Here is a 19606-nt window from a genome sequence, read left to right as displayed (position 1 = left end):
GAAGACGAAAAAGCACATTTTCCTCCTGAATAAGTGCGTCTCCACACCAGAACGCAAGGCAGAAAGAAGAAAAACGTCAGTCTGCAGTCTTGACGCATTTGGCAGCTATTGTGGTGAATACGAAGTAAGGCACGCACACATGCACGCTCGGCACGCATGCATAAACGTATAAAGACACACACACACACACACACACACACACACACACACACACACACACACGCACGCACACACATACACGCACGCACGCACGCACGCACGCACGCACGCACGCACGAACGCTGAAACACTCACAAATGCCTTGCCTTGTACAGAACACATCTTCGTTGTCTCCACTCACCCGTAAAAAAAAAAAAAAAAATCATAGATCATATATGAAATAAAATAAACTACTTAATGAAATTTATCTGTTAATCATATTACGAAAATTAGTAATAGTGAGATGTCAAGATGAACAGTAAGCTATTGAGCATACTCACTATGACCAGTTAAGTAATCATTTTACTTACAAGCAAAATCATCGCGGTTGTCAGTTTCGCAACGTGATTTATAAGCATTAGTATTTAAACCATATGTACTGGTGTAAAATATAAGCGGAGCTATTTTTCTCTTTATGAGGAGATTGCGAGTACATGATACGAAGAACATCCTATTAAACTTTTAATATTTTCAATAGCTTATTATTTTTTTTTTTGATTAAACTGTCGATGTTTTCAACTCTTTCATTTGATTCATACTTCTGCTTAATATTAACTACAGAAATAAAAAAGAATTAAGAATTACACTCTCAGTTACCGACTATAATTTCATGCTGAGAACTGTGTACAACGCTGAAATTATGGAAGAGAGTGAGATCAGTATGCGAAAGGGAGGGAGAAACGAGAAGACAGGAATTAAAGTATGCATGGAGAGAATGGCAGGATGGGAATGAATTACGGTCCTTCTGTCTCGGTCATCACCTTGAAAGAGAGAGAGAGAGAGAGAGAGAGAGAGAGAGAGAGAGAGAGAGAGAGAGAGAGAGAGAGAGAGAGAGAGAGAGAGAGAGAGAGAATAAGATGAGAGGAAAGTAGAGGAGAGGAGAGCTGAGGAGATGAGAAGGGATGAGAGGAAAGGAGGGAAGAGGAGAGGAGAGGAGAGGAATGGAGAGGAGAGTAGAGAGGAGAGGAGAGGAGAGGAGAGGAAAAGAGATGAGATGAAAGGATATGGCAAGAAAAGAGAAAAAAGAGCAAAACTGAACAAAAAGGCATGGAAGAAAAAAGACGACCTAAAATAAATACGTAACCCAATTTGTCTCGAATCGGAAACTCAAATAAAGAATGGGTAGGAAAAGTGAAGTGGTATATTTGTATTGCGTGGCGTGCGTGTGGGCGGGGGGGGGGGGAGGCGAGGGGAAGGCAAGGGGAGATAGAGAACAGAGGGAGAGAGGAGTAGTGGAAATAGGAAACATTAAGGAAGATGAAAATTTTGTGGGTGGCAGCAGGTTTGGGAGGGAAGAGAAGAGTGGAGACAGGGATGAGATAAGGTAACTGGAAAAGAGAAATAGGAAAGAAACAGGATGGTGTAGCAGTAGGGAGGTACAAGGAACGGTCACGGAGGAGTCTAGGGTGAGAGGGGGGTAGATGTGGGGGGGAGGCAGGAAGAGATAAGGAAGGAGATGAAGGCGTCAAGGGAGGAGGGAAAGAGGAGTGGAGGAGGAGCAAAAAAAAGGTCTTGGTAAAACTGTCTGTGTCCGCTGAGAGGAAACGAAGCGTGGAAGGGGAGAAAATCCTTATCTTAAAAGATGTTCAAATATTATTCAATAAAATAACGTACTTCTGGATATGTTATGAATGAGCAGTCCTCAGCAAGAATTTATATGTTTAGTTTGGCTCTATATTTTTAGATTTAGAGGAAAGGTATTTAGATAACTGACCATTTAGTTGTTCTTTTGAGATAAACGTAACCTTGAGTGCTCACTTCTCTGGTTTCCCTCCTCCGTCTCATATTACTTCACTTTCATGTTCTTAGTTTCCTTTCTGTCTGATGAGTTTCCTTGACTGTCGTGTCCACAGCAGGCAGCGGTAATGTGACAACACACATGTAGTTAATCTTTGACGCTGCGAAAGTTTACATATAGCACACATACTCAGAATGCTGAACAGATTGTGCTGCTCACAGAAAATGTTTAGTTTTGGACCAAGAAAGGCACGGTCTGAGAACAAATGAGCATATCAGACTCTGCTTCATGTGATATAGTTTTTATTAAAACGCTCGATACAGTAATCAATTATAAAGATATCTTTAGGATGATCTACCTAGTATTTTACATTGAAATTAGTTTGTATCATTCCCAAACTCAGTCTCTGCTTAAAAAAAAAAAAAAAAGAGAAACAGACAGTCCGATCGTTCGTTTGCTCTTGGTAATACTATGAACACTAGATAGCCAGTACCCCTCCTTATTACCGTCGTCCCAATCTCAATGGAAAAGTAGACTTCTTTGAATACAATGCGTAGCGTAAAGCAGTTTCTCTTTTCATCATAGATACTGCAATATTACACATTGATGAGAATTATACGAACTATATGTTTCAGCTCGACAGCGTCGTTTATAACTTTAAAAACAGAATATAAGCCATAACAGTTGTGATGCAGTACTGGGGTTTATGAAAGCTTGAGTGAAAAAAAAAAATCGCTACGTGGAGATAAAGAAATGATGCGCAATTGATGAAAGAGAGAGAGAGAGAGAGAGAGAGAGAGAGAGAGAGAGAGAGAGAGAGAGAGAGAGAGAGAGAGAGAGAGAGAGAGAGAGAGAGAGCGTGACCTTGTGGCAGGCGTGGAGGAGAGGGTCTCGAGTGGTGATGAAGGAGCATGAAGTGATGGCGCATTTATGACGTTTACATTTAGCATTGTACTTTATTTGGTCTTGTTGATCCTTACATCGCTGTTACCAGTTCAGCAAATATTAACTCAGTGTTATCGTTATTCTTCACCTTAATGTTTTTTTTCTTTTAATATTTTCATTCTTTTTCAGTAATCTGATGACAAACCGTTTCCTTTTCTCACAACCAAATGATTTTTCGAAACATAAGAGTATCAGTCTAGCAGATGAAATTCTTTGTGGGAACAGAGAGAGAGAGAGAGAGAGAGAGAGAGAGAGAGAGAGAGAGAGAGAGAGAGAGAGAGAGAGAGAGAGAGAGAGAGAGAAACAATTTTCTCTTTACTTCGCTAATTTTCCTCCTCGCATGGTGAGGCGACAAGTAGCTGCGGTTCCCTGGAATGAAGACAGTTCTGAATACGCCACTTCCATCTTGAGGTCCTAATAGGTACATAAGACGCCACGCTGCGGCTCTAATTGGTTCCCTCGCGTCTAAAGGTCAGAGTGCGAGAGAGGATCGATGCAGTGAGGGGATGTCGCTCAGAGGGATGAGGCGCCGCGGGTAGAGACTGAAGCTCTTGCACAGCGAAGCAGTTTTCTGTGAAGATAACTGTACGTAATAGGAACAAAGAAAAGATCTAAGGGAGGCAGGCTCTGAGACGGATCCGCTGACTTTATTACGTTTGGGAGATAGAATTGAAAGTGTTGCTGATGCATGTATGTTGAATTGCATTGTCTATATTTGCATGGCTTTTGTTGAAGTGTTCGCTGTAATGAATCGTCTGGCTATAGAAAGGACTGTGTTTTCTGGAGTGCTTTTGTTTTCCTATTGTGTTAATACAGCTTAGATGGAAATGTCTGAATTGATCTCCTTAATACGTCAGGACTGTGTATTTGACAATGTCTGTAACTAGTAATATAAACGACTAAGCCTCCGTATGCAGCAGTATCGCGTGAAGGACCCTAAATAAAAATAACACAGACTGCGCTGTTGTAGAGCGGTGAGGTGAGGACACGTCGAGGAAACTCATCCCAGTGCCAGCCTCGCTGTCTCTTGAATTACAGATTTTGGGTCATAACTTTGGACACAGATGGGACAATTGGAGTCTCGATATTTTTCAGCTCGGGATTAGTAAACATTTCGTATTGGTCTTGGATTTTTCCGGAACTTCGGCTCCATCTCTATGGAAATTGGGACAGACAGACAGAAAGAGAAAATCCCAACAACAACAACAACAACAACAACAACAACAACAACGACAACGATGATGATAATGATGATGATAATGAATATAATAATAATTACAAAAATAACAACAATAATAATAATAATAATAATGATGATGATAAAAATATTAGTAATAATAACCTTAACAGCAGCCTTCAAAAATCTGTTCCACCTCATCCACCCTTTCCTCGCTCACAAAGTCGTTCTGTCCTCAGCGGAACTTCGCATCTCCACCACCATCGACTCCTTAAGACGTCACACCAAACCCCAAAACTCTAACTCTTATTCCACAACGTCTCGCCCGTCTGCTCGAGTTTCCTTAATTTTCTCAATTTATGACCTTTTTCCTGGAATTCCGATCGACGCGGAGATACGCATATCCTGGAGCTGCCTCGGCCTGACTGCCTTATCGGTACCTGCCACGAAGAGCATTTACTTTCAACAGCTTATATTCAACTCAATACCTTCACCTTTGTCCTTCCTATATCTACATCAGTTTAATCGGGGACAGGATAAACTACACGCTGTTCAGTACCTCCAAGACTCTATTTTTTCCTATATCTACTGGACATTATTATTAGACACTCAACGATCCTCTTCACCACACTGAACAGCTTACACTCAACTCAATACCTTCAACTTTGATTTTCCTCCCATTTCTCTTCTCTTGTTCTCCAGCTTCAGTCCATGTCTTGCTTCCCTCGCCTCCAGTTGTGCTTCTTCCCTGCATCACTGAGACGTCTCTTTCGTCATCCCTCGTGTATTGTTTTCACCTTGGCCTTGCATCCATCTCACCGCCTCGTGTTAAAGCCGCTTTAAAGATCAATAAAGGCAGGCTTCTCCCATGTACACATACAAGAGGGGATGAGGGGATGCCACAGACCTGCTTTCTCTCCCCCATGTCCTCTTTGCCCGTTTTCCATCGTGTCTCAATAACACACGTACAGCTGTAGCCTCCACTTTGATGACACTACACTTCACACACTGGAAACATCTACAGTCTTAATGTCAACATCCATACAGCTCCCTTGAAGTTGCATGTATTCTACGTCAATTATTTTCCTCCTTCCAGCTTGTAATTCTATACAGGAGCCTTATCCGCCCATGTATTGGCCGAGCGGTCCAAGGCGCTGCGTTGTGGGAAGGGACAGCTCGTATATCTATTCTTAATTGAGTGGAGTCGAAAGCTTTTATCTCCTACTCCTACCTCCTTACAGACTGTCCTTACCACCGCAATGTCGCATTTCTTAGTATCTTCGAGCGTTATTTCCATAGTTCTCTTCTGAATTCGCTAACTACATGCTCCTCTACTTCTCTCAAGGTAAGACTGGATACGACTTTCAGCTTAACTTGATTTTTTTTTTCATCTTACTAATGCAAGAAATAAGCGGTATCTTAACTCCTTCATCTTTCATTGGTAATCTTTTCTTCTTGTTTCTGCTTTGCCGTAGAAACTAAACTGGCAAACTGTCTAGATTTTTTTTTCTGTTCTATTTTCTTTTTGGAAGCTGCATTATAAAGCTTTTTTTTTTTTATCCTTCGCTGGTCCCTTTAACACGCAAAAAATGATGTTGACATGCTTTATGGAAATTAAATTACAGTGAAGTCGAAATACACACAAGAAATTAATATATGTAAATTTCTTGGCCTAACTGTGTGGCCTCGACGGCTCAGGTTACGCTGAAAGTGAAATATATCCTGGTGTATTTCCTCCCCGCAGACTTTGTGACGGCAACACGCGAGTCAGATAAAAAAAAAGAAGAAAAAAGAAACCTAAATAAGTTAAAGGAAAAGAAAGTTAGATTAGAAGTTTCCATTTTTTTTTTTCAAACACATCAGTAAGATTAATTAAACTGAAAATAAAGAGTTTATCTTAGAATCCTCACATTTTACGCTAGATAAATTCTAATCCAACCACACCGTGCTGCTTCAAGAGAGAAGAACATGAAAGATACACCCAGGGCCATCGCAGTAGTGCACTTTGAAAAAAAAAAAAAAATTTATCGGAAGAAAAAGAGGAAAAATATATGTTAAACATTTATATAAAAAAGGGAAGAGCGAAGAAAAATCCGAGATATTAGATTTTTAAGGGCCATTAACTCGATTTTTTTTTTTATATTTTCCTTCAAATAATTTTTGCTTCGTCTCATTTATAACGGTTTTAATATTAGGGTTACCGGATACACACACACACACACACACACTTATTCACACACACACATTTATTCACACACACACACACACACACACAGTATATAATTGGCTACTCATTTGCAAAACATGAGGAGCAAATCAGTAAGAAATCGTACCCGACTTCACGCCGCAATCTGCACATATTATCGGTTTATGATTGTTGATGAGCAGAAAAATTTTTGGTCACGTTATAAAGTATACGAGTACATCAGTTTTATCGGGGAGAGGATAAACTGCACGTTGTTCAGTGCCTCCAAGACTCTATTTCTTCCTATATCTACTGGACATTATTATTAGCGACACTCAACGATCCTCTCCACCACACTGAACAAACTTCTTTACGAAAAGGCTCTCTTGGGAATTTCACACTTCGCCTCTTACTAGAACAGCTTCAGTGAAGTTAAGTGTTACTATGTCGTCTCAGTGATCGTCAGTCAAGAGAAAATCGCACATTCTCTCTCTCTCTCTCTCTCTCTCTCTCTCTCTCTCTCTCTCTCTCTCTCTCTCTCTCTCTCTCTCTCTCTCTCTCTCTCTCTCTCTCTCACAAGCACGCAAGCACGCACGCACGCACGCACGCACGCACGCATACGCACACGCACACACACGACTTTTACAATGATATGAAATGTCTCAAATAATTCGCCTACGAGTTCCACAATAATGTTGGGACGGTAGCAATAATCTCCCTAGTGGCTTTTATGAACAAAGTATTCCTACAAAAAGAGACTTTTTTTTTCACAACAAACATTCAGTCTACTGCCGAAATAGCATTCTTGTTTAGTCAGCAATGCATGCATCATTCCTCACACATTCAAAAATATATCTTTACATTCTTAAAAAAAAAAAAAAAAATGCCCTCATGAATTCATAACGATTTATTGGAGCACTAAATTTTCTTTCCCAAAATATGAGATTTCAAATAAATTATTCTGGCAGTTTGCATACAAGTCAGAGAGAGAGAGAGAGAGAGAGAGAGAGAGAGAGAGAGAGAGAGAGAGAGAGAGAGAGAGAGAGAGAGAGAGAGAGAGAGAGAGAGGATGTTCTTTCATGCATAGAAAATGGGACAAATATCTTTCTGCGTCATATCATGTGGACAGTACGGGTGATCACGATGGGCCCTCCCAGACACAAGGCAGGGAAATGAGAAGGAAAAGTTTATTGAGAGAACATAGCAGAGGCTGGCGGGAGGAGTGAGAGGAAGGTCGGGCTGGCTGGGGATGGCCTGGCTTACCTCAGAACTGACTGATGGTAATGGTTATTGACGGTGGCGGCCACTAAAATTTAATAACATTCTTAATTTCTCGAGTACCTTTAAAGTAGATACAAATGTTGAAATATTAAACAAGAATACATATGCTAAAAAAAATAATATATCATCTCAGCTGCCTTAAGAGTTTGGTATGTCTTCCCTGGTTTATTGTAACATACTGATGCAAGTCATGTAAACAGTATGATTTCGAAAAACACCAAAGGATCGAGTACTAAAAAAAAAAAAAAAATAAAAAAATAAATAAATAAACTGCCTCTACTTTCAACTCAGTAACATTGTCAATACTGGAATAGAATGGAAAGTGTATCATCTAGTTATCAGTCAAAGGATTAAGTAATACGTATATATATATATATATATATATATATATATATATATATATATATATATATATATATATATATATATATATATATATATATATATATATATATATATATATATATATATATATATATATATATATATATATATATCCGGTAATGGAAGATCAAAAGCGCAGTGTCCTTACGGCTCTGATCCCTGCCACTCCGTCTTTGCTGCGTAGAGGGAACGTTTCGTTAAATCCAGGACGTGGTTGACTCCCACGGCTGAGGAGCTTGGCGCCTTCCGCTGACTGACAGAGGATCGACCTAGTTGCCATTAAGAAAATCAAGGTGAAAGGTTTTATCCACTTGTGGTATTAAAAATAACTGAAAGGAGTTAAGAGTGACTTAGGAATTGCTCGTGTGTGTGTGTGTGTGTGTGTGTGTGTGTGTGTGTGACCTCTTTTATTTCCCCCACATCTATCATAGGGAAAGTCATATTAGATCAAGCAAATTTCCTTTTCATTCTATTTTTTACCTTGTATGACTGACATCACTCTTTCGTTTCGTGGTTATTTTCTTCTTTCCTCGTCTACTTTGTCTGTCAGGGTTTTTTTTTTCTTTTTCTAGTGGCATATATCGAATCTTTGCTCATTTTCCAGGAATGACTCGCACAATGTAGATTCATTTGCTATAGGCATCTTTCACTTCACGCCATTGTCACCTTTAATATTTGAATTTCCCCCACAAGATTTGATTGTTGTGTGGGTTAGTTATTCAGTGACCTTATGGCTCAACCTTCAGTGCCTTAATTTGCATGACAATGATGCTATTGTGTTCACATCAACACAATAGGGGTGCGTGTGCCGGTGGTGACGTAGCAAAGCCTCATTCCACATCATCCAGCAAGCAAGAAAGTCCATCCATCTGAACTTAACATGTTGATTAATTTAACTGTACTTATCTTACATTCCTTTCTATTTAGAGTTGCGTATTTATCTAACAACATCTGGCGGCCTCTTTTAGAAAATTCTCCAAAGGGAAGCCGAGACAGAAGTTTCCATTTATTACTGTCCTTGCAGTCCTTCCCTCCTTGCTCTAATCCTATTATTCTCCCCTCTCCTCTTCCTTTCACATACTTTAACATTCTGCCTTCCCTTTTCATTGTAGGTCAAGTTGTATAAAAGAATTAGTAAAAGCGACAACTAACATAGTTTATGATATGTAAGATAGGTTATCGTGTTGGAATTTCTCCTCATAGTGTAAGAAAACGTTCTGGTATCGTGGCTGCACACTTACAAATAAATATGTATAGTTACGATTGATCATTATTTATATCAGAATTCAAAAAACAATTTCCAGATGATGCTCTAATAATCTAATGGAGTAAAGTCACACTCAAAGACTTCAATACAACGAAATTTACTGAAGTGCTCTTGAAAATGATGCACGTGTTATATATTAGGAGGTCTTTTGTTGCCAACTGAGGGGGCGTCCTTTCACACAAAAGCCAAAGGCAGGGAATGGCCGGGACAAGACGAACATCTGTACTGATCGTGTCTCTGATATTCTATTTTCTCCCTTTTAGCAGTTTATTTATCTTTCAGTGTACTGTATATTGTTCTTATAACGATAATTTTATATTTCCTAAGTTAGATCATATAATGTCTCCTCTATGTCGTATTGTATCACTTCCAACTGGAAAGAGAGAAAGAGAGAGAGAGAGAGAGAGAGAGAGAGAGAGAGAGAGAGAGAGAGAGAGAGAGAGAGAGAGAGAGAGAGAGAGAGAGAGAGAGAGAGAGAGAAATTTAATTGGCGTAATAACAGATAATAATAACAATGGATCATTCGGGTATAATATTCTGCAGCAAATTAACCAAGAGGGGCAATGCTCGTTGCCTCTCCGTGACATGATGAATCTATCGAGGAAATAATAACATCAAGACCATTTTTCTGTTATACTTGTGTTGTACATTTGCACATAGAACATATAAAAAAAATGACAAAATTATATGAAATGTTCACACAATTATAACAATATATCTTTCGCTCCTTCAGCATCACAACAATTACACTTTTTACCATAATTTTCTTATTTACTCGGATTTGTAAACCCTTGACCTATATCAACGTCACTCTGCCAACAATTATCATTCTTTTTCTTTTTTATCAATTCACTGAACATTTCTTGCATGCATACTTGCAGTTTGTTTCCCTTCTAATGATGAGTGGCATGTTGCCTGGTATGGAGGCCAACGCATCTGCTTTGCTGACACGGGAAGAATACAGCCATCAGTCAGTAGTCAGTAAAGAACGTCATCATCACAGAAATGCAATTTTAGCTACACTTATTGCAGTGAATCTCTCACTGTACGTCTGATAAGAGTTACGAAGACGAGAAATATTGTTGATTGTCTTGCTTCTGATCAGATGACACCTGATGAAGGTGCGGCAACACTCCAAGAGAAGGTCAGTTTATGCCATTCAAAGGAGCGTTATGCCACACTTCGCTATAGGCAATACACACACACACACATTATATATATATATATATATATATATATATATATATATATATATATATATATATATATATATATATATATATATATATATATATATATATATATATATATATATATATATATATATATATATATATATATATATATATATATATATATATATATATCGTAATCAAGGAATCACCAAGAGATGAAACACAAAGAGGAACAACATATATATGGCATCAGATCTATATTTATCTATTTTTTCCATGGTAAACATTGAACTGCTATAAAGTGTAACAATGAACAATTTCTCATTCACAGACTAAAATATCAGGGAATATCGATCAAAAATGCTGTAGGTTAAGACTTAAAAATAAAAGAAAATAGATAAATTCGTAATCACGATCTCTGTCCTATAACACAGAATAAAGTTAGATAGAAGAAAGTTTTAATGCTACTTTGTATATGTAACGAAGCGGTAAAACTGAAAAAAAAAAAAAAGTATGTAAGGAAAGGGTCCAAGGATGGAAGGAGACGTGTCACATTTCCTTGCCTCGTCAAGGCTAAAGACGTCCAACAGCAACAAGCTGTCTCGGAGACTCCCTTCGTAGATGGCTTTGTCTCCTCAGCCAAACTTCTCCAACAGAAAAAGTCTTTGCGAAGCACAACAGGCGATGGCGATGGCCTCGAGTGTCATAAAATGGATATCTGTCCCACTTGAAGCCCGCGCACAAAGGCGGCCAAGGAAACACGTCTGGATCGCTGGCTGAGGGAGAGAGCATGAGTGTGCAGCCAGGGTCGTGGTGCTGCTGCGAGGGAAGCAATACGAGGCAGATTCGACCCTCGCTGCATAAACACGAAGTGCAAGCAGTATTGATATCGAGCAGCAGACAGGTGCGGGTTTATATACACGTTTTTATGACAAAAAATAATAGAAAATATACATTGAAAATTTTGTTGCGGTGTTAATATATTTTCATTCTAAAACAAGGAAAAAGGCAAAGAAAAAAAAAAAGAAAATAAGAAAAGGTCTACATTCTTCTCATGAAATAAATAAATAAACACATAGATAGATAGATAAGTAGATAGAAAGATAGATAGGTAGATGAATATAGATATCGATATATTATAATCGTAATTGATTACAGTAACGTTGTATTTTAACAAAATTGTATAATAGATTACACCTCGCTTCGAGGCTCACAAAATCATTGCACTGAACAAAACAATGACGGTAGAAAAAAAAAAAAAATCGTGCACTGTCTTTAGATTCTGAAACGAACTATTTTGGAACTAGTGCTAACGTGATAAATTGTGTACAAACAGAATGCAAACACCATTGATGGAACTCAACATTCACAAAACAGGTAGCCCTATTAAAACAATTGGAAGTGGAAAATACGGTTAAATAGTTTGTTTTCGTGAATGTAAAAAGGTTCATTTGTAGCCACACACACACACACACACACACACACACACTTTCTATTCAATCTATTCACAGGGGACACGTTCTACAGAGGGTTTTGTAAAGGGATTTTGATATATAAATTGTTATCTCAACAACGTTTTTTTTTTCCAAGAGATTAAAACAAAATGTGAAAATCTCTTGATAAACGGATTTAGAAAAGGAACAGGTGTACCAAGCACTTCCTGTTGTGAAGATGAGAAATTAATTATGGCGTTGTGTGAAACTGACAGTTACGGTGCCCGAAAAGAACAATCATCAATTACCCAGATGTAACTCGGCTCATATCCTAAATTATGATAAGGCCAGACGTTGCTTCCTTACTATAATGCTGAAATAATTGTTAATAGATCGGTAACTGAAATAATAAAGGCAGTTGAGTAGCGATCAGCTGGAAGTAGAAACACCGCATGAAGCTTCCACTCCTCCTGCTTTATTTCACACATACCGGATCTTTTCATTGTCTTTCTACATTAAGTTTTCGTTACACTTTTCTAAGAGTATAAACCGTTGACGAAAAGAATGTTAGCATTGAAATGATCTGAGAACAAATCAGTCCTTTGTCAGCAATGATAAACACACACTTTTTGTCTGCAGTTTACTTTTACACCATTAGCCAAATGTATTTTAAGTATCCGTTAACATGACTACTTGTCCTCCTTTACTTAATACTCCTCGGGTGATCCTTCTTTCCTAAAAGGAATATTTTTTTATTGACATTAACTAGAAAGTTCTGTTTGAAAGTTTATATTTCAGCTCTTGGTGAACTGGCTGGCATGGAGTCGTGTGTTCTGTTTTCCCATTTCAGATACCGCCTGCACACAACGACCTGGGCAGATCTTGTATTCAGTGAGTCTATTGTGTGTAGAGGCGCTCCACTCACACACCATTAAAAACAAGTAAGTGCAGTAAAGCACTATATCTTCTGCTCTCCACTTGAACTGCCCGTCTACAGTATATTTCACTGCGCCTCAGTGCTGCGCTTCTCAGTAATGAAATATTCTTGCATATTTTACTATGATTTCTTAATGGATACAACTCTTTTAAACTTGTTAACCTCTTGTGCTCCCTGCTCTATTTCTCTTATTATTAATGATATTATAGAACACTGACTTACTCTTTGTTTACTCTTTGTTATGTTTCGAAGTCTTTGAAAAGAGAAGTAAAAGACTCAATCAAGAACTAGACTAATTTTTCCTCTGACAAAACTTTCCCCACGTTGGTTTATAAGGAGTGGCAATCATGTTGATTCTTTCCTTCTTTCCTGAATATGTATGTTCTATTTCAGTGTTTGTTCAAATTCTTCCATATGCAGTACAGAAATTCATTTGTTTGAATATTACAGTTAGTTTATAGACTACAAGAGTTTACAGTGTATTAGAACATTAAAACACTGTTGCAATCCATAAAATAAACATGTGTTATGACCATAAAGATAACAACCACAAAAAAAAAAAAATCCAAGAATTAAAATAATGCTTACATTCCTGGCCTTTATTTACCAGATAACTATGAAAATTTAGAGAAAGACTAATTATGTCCTTAAGTGTAAGCTTAAGTGCACCTAAGGAATAAAAAAAAAAAACATGTAATAATCAAATTATCAACATTCTTTAACAAAAAAAAAAAAAAAAATTAAGACTGTTAAATCCTATAAGAAAATATATTCACGTAAATATTTTCATCACATCACATAAGCCACATCACTTCATTGTTATCGGCCACACCCATAAGACCAATGACTCTAGGAAAGTTTAACGCATTCTATCTTTCACGACATGCATTCGACAAGGGACAATACAGAGGAGCACACAAACACACACCCACACACAGACACACACACACACACACACAAAAGAGGACGAAGGGCAGCCAACAGAAAGAACTTCACGAGATTTCACTAATCTGGACGCAGTCAGGAGGGCAAGTGATGGCAGCCAATTACTACACCGAAAAGAAGGAAAGAAAAAGTCGGGAGAACTTTTATCCCTCCATCTGACAAACGACCAAATGCCATAATGCCGCTGCTACCGAGGCTACCTTGATTACTACAACAAATGATGATGAGTGTTGGTTTACTTTTCACGTTACTGCTTGACTTTTCTTGCACATTCAGTAAAGAGTCATTTCTTTGCAGAGTGTGTTTATGATGGAAATTGCAGTGTTTCAACTAGTGTTAGCTTGAACAAATGATGATGATGATGATGATGATGATGATGATGATGATGATGATGATGATGATGAGGAGGAGGAGGAGGAGGAGGAGGAGGAGGAGGAGGAGGAAGTGCAGGAGGAGGAGGTAGGGAAGGGAAGAGAAGCAGAAGTGGAACAGAACGAGATCATTATGTAATGAGAAAGAGGAAGAGAAAGAGAAGAAAATTACAGTTTGCAGGGAAGAGGCAGCAGACACGTGCCCAAATGATATCACTCCCCGGGAGATCCAGGAAGGTTTCATAAGCACCGGCTTAGTTGGGTGTTGCGAACTTGCCTTGAGCCACCGCCTCATCTCCTCCTCCTCCTCCTCACTCATCTTCTCCTCCTTCTCTTCCTCCTTTTCTTCCTACTCCTCCTCCAATTACTACTGCTGCTGCTACTACTACTACTACTACTATTGCTGCTGGTGCTGCTGTTAATGCTGTTACTAATACAGAAACAAAAACTACTGCTACCACCAACGCCACCGCCACCACCACCACCACACCCACCACCTACCACTACTACTACTACTAGTAGTAGTAGTAGTAGTAGTAGTAGTAGTAGGAGTAGTAGTAGTAGTAGTAATTTGGTCAGAAGATTATTTTTTCTGTATAATTTTTTACACATACAATACCTTTCCAAATGGTTTGTTAAAAAGTGGTAATGTAGAAATTGGGCGGGAATCACTCTAATCTATCCTGAAAATGGCAATCGACACTTACGAAAACATAATTACCCCCAGAACAGTCTCGCAAGCCCAGGTGGCCCATCTGTGACCTCCCTGAACGTTTCCCTTCATGTCTCACAACAGCAGCCTGCCCTGTAAAGATAACTCTCTCCCTTCACCCAACATTCCATGCTTCTAACACACGTGCACCTCTACTCAGAATTCAAAATCATCCTCTACTAAAGCTCATACTCTTTTCCTAACAAGTGTTCTAAATTTTTTATTGATTTTGCTGGTAAAGTCTGGAACTGGAACCTCCTGCCTGGTTTTCTATTTCCCACTACCTTTGACGAACTTTTTCGACATGGAGGTTTCAAGACACTTCTCGAATTCGTTTATTTTTTTCTACTTTAATGAGACTAGCACCTTCATTGGGCCTTTTTATAACTTTTGCTGCTTTAGGACAACCTATCATAAAAAAGAAAAATATAATGCCTGATAATGATGGTGGTGGTGGTAATAACGATGAGGATTATGGCAATTGTGATATAGGTAAAGGAAAATACAGCAGCAGCTTCAGTTAAGTAGGGAAAGGCCAGACAAGTACCAGACGAGATAGAGAGGGGAGGTACTCGTACTACACTGGGTTGCCTTTTCTTATTGTTCTCTAAATAGTTTTAAAAGGAAGGCAGCTGTAGTAATACCAGTTGTGCATTATTCGAACTCTACAGTAACAAAAGGGAAAGAAATAGTTTTGCAAATAGTGCAGGATCAATAAGAAAATTACAAGTCACCAATTCTTAAATGAAGTAAGAAAAAAATAAAAGGTCTTATTGCTAAAGCCAGACTTTCTATTGTCTAAGGAGGAAAAGAAAGATGAGATGGGGACAAGAGGGAAAGAAGGAACAGAAAACGTAAGGAATATTATTTAGTGAAACATCTTATGAGATTCTGTCCTTTTGTCGTCACCTGCTATGATGACTATCTTTTTGTTTTCCGTGTGTTCTGTATTCTCTCCGATTATTATTGTTTGCCTTCTTATTTCTCTCTCTCTCTCTCTCTCTCTCTCTCTCTCTCTCTCTCTCTCTCTCTCTCTCTCTCTCTCTCTCTCTCTCTCTCTCTCCCTCATTGGCAAAGTCATCACGATGCCTTCTGCCTGCCTCCTCTCATGCTCATGCTAACCCTTCCCACTAACTCATGCGCACTAACAGCGTCATGTGTTTCCATGCATTACACACTTGGGTTCGTCTTTTATCTCCCTTTGGTGAGGCAATACTTCTCAGTGGGCTTATCCCGTGCTCTCTCGGTTATCGCAATGCTCTTGTTCATGTAATTAGCCGCCGGTTTACAAAGCCCAGCATGTAATTAAATATGACGAAAAATAAATGGTAACGTACGCATATAAACATAAACTCTAATGTGTGTTAAGCGAAAAAGCAAAACCGCAAAAATTTAATTCATGCAAGACCTACGAAAAAATATTTTAACGATGCCATGGGAATTTATGAAAATGTAACCTCCCCATGATGAAATGCGATACAAAGGGAATAACATGCGGCGTCACAGTCGGGACAAATGTACCAGTTTCGCAACCTGCCTTTAAGCCAGGTTAGACCGCTGCCAGCGTGTGGTGACAGACGGGTTTCATCTTTACACGTGGCGGCGACTGAAAGAGGCCTTAATTACGGGACTTTTTTTTTTCGTATGGGGAACCAGCAGCGGCTAATGAGAGGTGATGAGGGTGGGCCGGGAATACAAGCCACACCTTGCACTCGAGAACGTGAAGGCTGAGGTCTAATCTGCAAAATTCACCAGCATTCTATAGAGTGTGATCCTTTCAATGCATCGCTAAGAATTATGATGATGATGATGATGATGATGATGATGATGATAATAATGGAGGAGGAGGTGAGAGAAAACACAGGTGTTGGGAGACGAGCTTATTCCCGACCTGTTTCGCAGAAAGCTTCTTCAGGGAAACTGATTTCCACAGAAAAGCCTTGCTGTGAAACTAGTCTGGAATAAACTCACCTCTTAATACCTATGTTTCTTCTCACTTCCTCCTCCAACTTGTCTGAATGTTCGAACAAATAATAACATTAACAATAATAATCAGTACTAGTAGCAACAACATTAGTAGTAGTAGTACTAGTAGTAAAACTGTGTCATTGCCTACTAGCACTCGCAGTTCCTCTCGATCAAGAACACGACTTACTGATCACCAACGGATACAATGTGACCAAAACCAATGCGAAAGGAGACTCTAAAGCACGAAGTAGGGATACACCATACAAAATAAATACATGTAAATAAAAAGCTTCCTTGTCTCCCGAACCAACCGTGCCGTCTTTCCTCACACAACGCGATCTGCACACAAAGACGTAACGGGGCGTGTGCAGTGTTGTGTGTATCTCAATATATTGTCTTCGTTTTAGTGGACTCTGTATTAATAGACTGAATGCTGTGACGAGGAATAGTGTGATTTTCTTTGGTATGTGTGTGTGTGTGTGTGTGTGTGTGTGTGTGTGTGTGTGTGTGTGTGTGTGTGTGTGTGTGTGTGTGTGTGTGTGTGTGTGTGTGTGTGTGTGTGTGTGTGTGTGTGTGTGTGTATCCTGAAAATGTTGCCCATACAAGGTACAACAACATTAGCATAATTTGTCCAGCGTTCAGAGCAAAATTATTTAGCAACAGTGAAATAAGTTTGGATCCGAAGTTGTTTAAGTCTGTTGCTCGATAAGAAGGCTCTACTGACAACTGCCATTATATATTACAGTATGCATTATAATTATCAAGAAACGTTTACTCACACAAACACAAACACAAACACACACACACACACACACACATACACGTGGAGCCACGGGTCGTATATCTGCCAATTTGAAAGCGCTGAGCTTCTCTCGCTCAGCTATAGAATATTCATACTGCACGTGCAGGAAGGATAAAACAAAACTGTAAATCTTTACTGTGCATTTTTTAAGAAGAAAAACTAGTAAAGTGCATGTGCATGTCCATTTTTGTGTGTGTGTAAGGGGATTATCAGAACCATATTATTTTATGTAATTCTGTGCCAGGGATATAGTATTTATTTACCGTTTGGATTATTTCCCAAACGGACCCAAGATTCACAGAATGTATACGTACAGTACACATCAAAATCTTTAAATAAATCCTTGCGTCACTGTTTGATTCAGAACGCAACGAAAAGCAATTATTAATTCAGAAATGTGTTTAATTTTTAAGTTCTCGAGAAGCAGATTATCCGCTCCATTCATGTCATGAAAAAAAAAAAAAAAAGGATAGAGCCTTTCATTACTGGTTTATTAGGCGTCATATTGATTTTCTTGGAAGTTCTTGAACATTTACTTAAAGTAGTCATTGTATAGATATTGGTAAAACATTACTAGCCTTCTCACATCGCCGGACCTTTAGCTATGCTGGTATTCGCATAGATAATTGTGCACTCTGAGCGTAGCGTATCGTGACTGGGGGCGCCAATTAGATACTAAGTCAAGGCCCATGCGAGTGACTGAGACTGTGTGTGCCCGTAAAATCCAAAAAGGCTGCTTTAGGGGATATCATGAGAGAAGCATTGAAAGAAAAGTGTACCTTAACCATGTGACTGAAGCCCTTGTATTTGTACAGCATTATAATGTATTCATTCACTTATAATGTCTACGTATGTACAACTACGCAATGAAAATCAAAACAATCATATTTTGTAATTTTGGTATCTAACTGTCTACAACAACGCCCACCAGCATGCATGCGGAAAATGGCTAACGATTTCCTGATCGGTACATAACCCTTATTTTCCTCCGTTTTCATTTAGTTTATAACTTTGTATGAAGATCACGGCAAACGTGCTATATGCCACATGCTCATCAGGATAATGGGAGAAGCATGATGAAGAGTTATGTTAGGAAATATTTTAGGGGAGTATAATGACTCTTGACTTCAGGGCCCTTCTCGCCACTGAGTGCAAGCTGCTGACAAGTCAACCATTACTCAATGATGACGGTGAAAATTGTTAAGGTTTTCAATTGTAAATGTAAGAGGGCAGCGACAGAATTATACAGAAAATAGAATCTAATTTTTATAGAATGTCACTAATTTTTACGGCAATATTTGTGTTCAACATTTAATTTTGAAAAGTATTCATTCATTCTATACATTCGCAGCTGAAGAAACAAAATTCCTATAACTTTACCTACATTTTTAGACCAATCAACTAAATTTATACACAAAAGCTAATTAATGAACATCATATAAGAGTGCCACTTCTGAAAAAAAAAAAAATCTCAAATAATGTAGAGGAAATTTCCCTTATAATTTTGTATTTTATATATAAGTAATTGCAATTCAAAAGATAAACGCGTCACAGAAGCCACACAAAGAAGCTGCCGGAAATACGAGAACGCAAACAGGTTCACGAGTTGGTCCAATTTAAGTTTACAAGAGACCGGCTCCCACAAGAAACTTTGCATCCCCCACCTTCTCTCTCTCTCTCTCTCTCTCTCTCTCTCTCTCTCTCTCTCTCTCTCTCTCTCTCTCTCTCACACATACAAACGAACGGAGAGAGAGAGAGAGAGAGAGAGAGAGAGAGAGAGAGAGAGAGAGAGAGAGAGAGAGAGAGAGAGAGAGAGAGAGAGAGAGAGAGAGAGAGAGAGAGAGAGAGAGAAAGAGAGAGAGACGCGTACCACCTGTGCTGGTAGCCTAGTCTCGGTGTCTTAATAGAGAATTGTTAAGTTCGAGCATGGATGGTTGTATTCAACGGAGCATATATTCTAGTCAATAGTGCATAACCGTGCAAAAGAATCATTGAAGCATATGGCAACTGAATGAAAACTGTACGTACTTTTTTATTACGTTACTCAGAATAAACCCTACATCTCTCACGTACATAATATAACTTCCT

General features: G+C 38.7%; 1 protein-coding gene across 3 annotated transcripts in view; it reads right to left on the bottom strand.

The window, feature by feature from the left end:
* The window catches only part of LOC135098308 (uncharacterized), a 69327-nt gene that overhangs the window by 10557 nt on the left and 39164 nt on the right, over window positions 1-19606 (bottom strand). For 2 of the 3 annotated variants that reach the window (XR_010266816.1, XM_064000599.1), the window contains one exon: window positions 8057-8177. The exons of the other annotated variant lie outside the window; for it this stretch is intronic. Coding sequence is in view for 1 of the 2 variants with exons in the window: in XM_064000599.1 (XP_063856669.1) it covers window positions 8057-8177 (121 nt within the window). In the remaining variant the exon portion in view is untranslated. The remainder of the gene's footprint in view (window positions 1-8056; window positions 8178-19606) is intronic. 3 annotated transcript variants of the gene reach the window in all.

The sequence above is a fragment of the Scylla paramamosain genome, chromosome 4 (assembly GCF_035594125.1).
Source record: "Scylla paramamosain isolate STU-SP2022 chromosome 4, ASM3559412v1, whole genome shotgun sequence".
NCBI lineage: Eukaryota > Metazoa > Arthropoda > Malacostraca > Decapoda > Portunidae > Scylla > Scylla paramamosain.
This window is presented reverse-complemented; position numbering and strand designations above follow the sequence as displayed.